The 6,000-nt window shown below is 31.2% G+C and overlaps 1 protein-coding gene across 1 annotated transcript in view; it reads right to left on the bottom strand.

Moving 5' to 3' along the window:
• Positions 1–2,821: 2,821 nt before the first annotated feature.
• Positions 2,822–6,000, bottom strand: part of LOC123296184 (myrosinase 1-like) — a 90,281-nt gene continuing 87,102 nt past the window's right edge. Inside the window, exons 4-9 of the mRNA XM_044877645.1 lie at positions 4,947–5,617; positions 3,545–3,847; positions 3,241–3,482; positions 3,079–3,181; positions 2,926–3,010; positions 2,822–2,847 (exon numbers count right to left, since the gene is read on the bottom strand). Of these exons, the coding sequence (XP_044733580.1) occupies positions 2,822–2,847; positions 2,926–3,010; positions 3,079–3,181; positions 3,241–3,482; positions 3,545–3,847; positions 4,947–5,617 (1,430 nt within the window). The remainder of the gene's footprint in view (positions 2,848–2,925; positions 3,011–3,078; positions 3,182–3,240; positions 3,483–3,544; positions 3,848–4,946; positions 5,618–6,000) is intronic.

Genomic DNA, 6,000 nt, shown 5'->3' with positions numbered 1-6,000 from the left:
ATCTTTGTTACTTATGTTTCTGTTACTTTCTTATCTTCTCATCGTCTTACGAAGCTTTCCTGATTTTGAATGTGGTATCTTCACGAATGGTCTATATTCCCAAGCCCTACAGGGTGATGCATAAAAACCAAGTGTTTCTAGAAAATTGAGGGGTTTGCGGCTGTTGCAATACACTTATTAACTCAAAGCATTTTAATTTTAGTTTCCATCTAGAATAAGACATACTCGAGTATTATTTTATTGGTCAGAGTAGCGAGCCGTTAACTCCGGGGAATTCCATCAGAGATTCAATAACAATGGAAATGATACTAATCTCATCTACAACAGCGAAAAGCTTGAAAATGGAGTGTAATTGTAAAAAAAAAACTATTTTACGATCCTTTTGACAGTTGCAAACTGTCTGTCATTTTGCCGACAAAAATAATTATGGAAATTTTGTATCATAATGAGCTTACGATCTGTTAGGTATATGGTGTACAGAGTGATTCTAGAAAATAAAAATTTCTTTGTTACCTATGTTTCTGTTTGTTTATCTGAAGAAAATATTCGAGTTATTCTTCTCATCGGCCAACTAAGCTTTCTTGATTTTTGAATGTTGTATCTTCACTAATGTGCTATATTCTCAATGTCCTACAGGGTAAGGCATAAAAACCAAGTGTTTCTAGAAAATGGAGGAGTTTGCGGCTGTTGCAATATACCTGTTAACTGAAAGCATTTTATTTTTAGTTTCGATCTAGAATAACATATACTCGAGTATAGTTTTATTGTTCAGAGTAGTAAGCTGAAGACTTCGATGAATTCCATTAGAGATTCAATTACAATCGAAATGACACTAATCTCTTCTATAGCTGACATAATCCTACACTGTGTTTATAATATTCTTCAATAATGAAAAATACTTTTTCATTAAAGAATCGTAGATTTGTAGACGGCTCACATAGTGTGGAATAGTACCTATTTATATCAAATTTCTGATCCAAAGTCAGATAACTCAATACTCAACTCTTGTTTGGCATTAAAAATTTTTTTTTTGTGTATTTAGATAACCACTCCATCACAAATAGGTCAGTTGAGCTACCTCAACTTCGCCCCCTACCTATTGTATGTTATTACTGTTGCCGCTCTTGATTTACCATGGCATTCAATTTATGTTTACTGTATTTGTTAGTGCCATTAAGTAAAGATTTATATTGAGTATTGAATTAATTGGATAATTAATATTTGTGATTCATATTTGCTGTTAAGTGTAAACAAACAATTGACTGAGTTAATTGTTGAAATACCATGTCTAGACAGTGCTTATGACGCAATCGTTTGTTTTTTGACGTCACGTAAGTAAAAAATAGATATCCACTCTTAGATTGCCACACAAACATTACTGATATTCCCGTATAATACATACTATAAAATGTGCACCTAATTTGCGCTGTTGTGGGTAAACAGTGTTGTTTACAAAAAAATGTTTCAAACAAAAGTTTTTTATTTTATAAGGATCATTTTTCATATTTAAACGTTTGTTCCATCTCTAACAGTTTACAAGATGGGCCCTACGGGCCCAAGACCCAATTGATCTATGTTGCTCATTTACGAACTCAACCTCAATTTTTACGTCTTTAGCACGCTATAAATATCTCTTTGCGTTTTTGAGTTATCGTGTACACAGACGGATAGACGGACAGACGGATCGACGTACAGACGGATCGACGTACAGACGGACAGACAGACAACTAGAAATGGACTAATTAGATGATTTTATGAACACTTATACCAAAATTTTGTTCGTACCATCAATATTTTTAAACGTTACAAACTTGGGACTTAACTTAATATATTATGTATATTTCATATAAACATGGTATAAAAAGGTAATGGCTGAGTACTTGCCAATGAAAAAATACTTGGTTATTATGTTGCATGCTGTATTTTCATCAAAAATTCTAGTTTAATATCATTTAGGATTTACAATTTTTGAGCGTATCTAGTCTGTATAAGGTATAACTTAGGTATTATATTGTATTTATTAGAGTGTGAAATTATAGAATCTGTGGTAAGCATGAAACTAGTTTTTCTGATTTAAATAACATCTTCGATACACCTATGCAAAAGTTTTTTAACCGAATGCGTCAGTTGATTGACATGTTTTTTAATCTGTTTTATGGATATTTTAAAATACAAGCTGTTTGTTGTTACAAGAATTACAAATGATTTCATTTCTATCGACTTGTTTTAGAGATTTGGCCATGGCCCTAGATAAAAGAGTGTGACTCAAAGACAAAGGTCAAGAAAATTTGATTACTTTCTGATTCGTTATCTTTAAGAGATGTATCTCTCAGATGTTTAAAGGTATCTGTAATTAAACGACAAAAAATTAGCAATAACTCCTTATTTTGATGTGTAGGAGCTTCAAGTGATTTTTATGCGAAAATGGTACCATTTTTATAAATCGTCTTGTAATATTTACAAAATTATTTTGCATGAAGGGCTGTGTTAATCGCATGTAATTTTTTCCAAAATTAAAGTTAATATGGTAAAAACTCAAAAATGTTCAAATTAGTAATTTGCACTTCTTTTGACATTGTGACCATGCACTTTTTTCATAAATAAGAGTAAATATGGTAAAAACTAGAAAACTTTCAAACTAATAATTTGTCTATGTAATTGATATTAGCTGATAATTGTTGTGACCACTTACCTACTTTTTTCAAAAATAAAGGTAAATATTTAGTTAACTTATTAAGTTGTATTTAGTTAACTTATTAAGTTGTTTCAAGCTGTAAGTTATTACCCTGTTCCAAGTTTTAACACAGTTGAAGTCATGATATCATACTTTTACATATGCAACATACTCTTAGTTAATATTAAAAATTTATTTATATAATAAAAAATTTAATATTAAACAACAAAATTGAATTATTAGTAGACCACCTTTGAAACTTCGACTTGAAGATATATCATTTTGTATAAGTTCTGATGGTTCCAATAATTTTATACTTTTTCGTTGGCGAGCCTCCTAGAAAATAACTCGATTACAATTAACCAGTTAATTAAACTTGATTAGCATTTAAAAATTTAAGTTACCTTAGATAAATCATTTAATTGCCGAAAAAATTCCCCAGATTTTTTAATACTTGTTGATCGTTTGGGATCTGAGAAATTAGTTCGATACAATCCAAAGAAAATTCTGCAATAAAACAATGATTGTATAAAAAGTTACTATCAAAATATATAGTAAACACGTACGAATAACCGAAATTCCATTCAAAACTATCCATTAAACTCCATGCTAAAAATCCGCGAACATTACCGCCCTCCTTCGTGACATGTTCATGCACTATTTTAATATGATCTTTATAATATTTAATAACTTGCTCGTCATCGGCATCTTTAGCTCCTACACATCCAATTTCAGTTAGAATTGTTAGTGGATTGTTATAATAGTTTTGAATATAATGTAAACCGGCTTTTAATCCTTCGGGAGCTATCTGCATATAAAAAAAATGTATGGTATTCGACATTTCTTACATCACATCGTGCAAAACTTTACCCTTTGCCAATCAGCTTCTGTTCGTTCCCAATTTGGATCTTTATGAAACATAATGCGCATGTCATCTTCAAACGTTGGATTGGTTAAGGCTGGATTTTTTTTTGTACGTGCCAAATTAGCTGTGTAATAATTTATACCCAAAAAATCTGCGCTTCCTTTAATATATTCTATTTCTTCTTTCGTAAATTGGGGTAATCGAGATTTTTTTAAACCTTGTAATTTTGAAATCATCGCGATATTTTCCTTAACAGTTTTGCTATAATCTCCATTTGGTCCGAAAATTGGATCTACATACCATCCAAGCTAATATGAACAAACAAAATACCAACAATTGTGCCTACACCTAGTTCTTGAAGTCATAAACCTAGAAGGCTGTGGCCTGACTCATTATCTGTCACTTTCACCTTTCTAAATGAACATTTCGTTTGCGTTATTGCGTTAATTTCAGTTTCACATTTTGTAATGACTCCGTAATTCTCTGTATTTCTTCTATTTGTTTATTTTTTGGGCCGTAAGCATTTACCGACGTCATCACTCAAAAATTTTCATCCCCTATTTTTTACCCCCTTGAGGGTAAAATTTTCACAAACTTTAAATGTCGTATTTATTTATATCTTATCAAAAGACTAAAAAATAAGTTTCAGACTTCTAGCTTTAAAAAATGACGTAATTCCCATACAAACTTGCATCACCTATTTCAAAGCCTTACACACACCAAAAGTAGCCTGTCTTTTCTCAGGCTCTAGACTATTTCTGTACTAAATTATCAAATCGGTTCGGTAGTTAAGGCGTGACTGCGTACCAAACAGACAGACAGACAGAGTTATTTTGAATACAGAGTTTATATGAAATAGTGTTTTGTTTAAATGAAAAATGATGTAGAAAAATATGTAGGAAATACATGCGTTGGTCGTTATATAGCCTATAACTTTGTCGGCTTAAAATTTCAATGATTATTAGTCGCTACATATATGTTTTTATAGGAATTCGCCCGAGGTTTTTCCATTCAGGGTTTGACTTTATATACAAGTCAAGTTTTAACTTTTAAATCAAATTATTTTAAACAAATAATTGATAGAATTTAGAACACCAATACTCGAAATTACTCTAAACATAATGACTTTCGGATAACATCAAAATTATTCAAAAGCTTGCGAAGATAGGTAAGTGAACAGTCAGCATAACTTGCTAAAACTGTAGATTAAAGCTGTAAATCATACGAACGAAGAATAGTCTTTTAGTTTAGGGTATAAACCTGCATACATATTTCATGTTAAAGAATCACGCCGACTGACGGAAAAGGCCCGAATAAAAGAGTTGTTTGCCGCATATATTACACAAGTTGAGAATTTCCAACCATATCATTACTTGAATCTTAGTTAAATACACCAAAAGTACTTACAAATGCATTTCCTCGATTTGCCGAATCAATATCATCTTGGTCTTGAGAATATGGCAAAGTGTACACAAAACTGGTAGCATAGCCCACTAAACCATTTTGTTGAGCCTTAAATTTATTCTGATACAAATGATAAACACGTGCATGTGCTTTCAATAAATTATGCATGCATAAATAATTACTAACTCCCGGAACATATTCCTCTGGAGCATATATAACTTCTCCGTAACCCTGTTCACATATATTATACGGTTCATTAACGGTTACCCACATTTTTACTTTCTCGCCAAAATTTTCAAATAAGATTCTAGCATATTTCTCAAAATATAGAATAATTAATTCGTTTTGCCATCCACCTAATATACTGAGTGTTTTTGGTAATCCCCAATGATAGATTGTAACCATTGGTGTGATATTTTTTGCCAACAGTCCATCAAACAATCGATGATAATAATTTAATCCTTTCTCATTTAATTGATCACTTAAACCACCATCAGGCAAAATTCGTGACCACGATATTGAAATTCGATAATAATCAACATTTAATGTGCTGACCATTTTTAGATCACGCTCTAAATTATTGTATGAGTCACATGCTATGTCACCGTTACTTTGATCTATAATTCGATGTGGAAATTTATGGGTATAAACGTCCCAGATGCTTTCCCCTTTTCCTGGAAAATTCAAATTCAATTTGACATTCAACCTTTTGACATCTTCACTCTCTTCACATAAGGTACAATGTCATATATATTCACTCAATTCACATAAAGTACAATGAGAAGTACTTGAATATGTTGGTTTTCCTTATAAAAAGCCACAAAAAAATATATTTCGGCAAAATAAACACGCTTTCTTGCCATAAAATTAAATTAAATTTTAAACATTTTTAATTCGCACAAAAACGCTGTCAGCCATTTTTGTGACGTAATATTTGTAAAACCAACAGTAATGTATGTAATTATTATAGGTATGACTAAAGCTGATGATAACATAACCTACAATTACTATGACAGCCATTAACAAATTAGTATCTAATGATAATTATTTTTGCCTA

The sequence above is a fragment of the Chrysoperla carnea genome, chromosome 3 (assembly GCF_905475395.1).
Source record: "Chrysoperla carnea chromosome 3, inChrCarn1.1, whole genome shotgun sequence".
Classification (NCBI taxonomy): domain Eukaryota; kingdom Metazoa; phylum Arthropoda; class Insecta; order Neuroptera; family Chrysopidae; genus Chrysoperla; species Chrysoperla carnea.
This window is presented reverse-complemented; position numbering and strand designations above follow the sequence as displayed.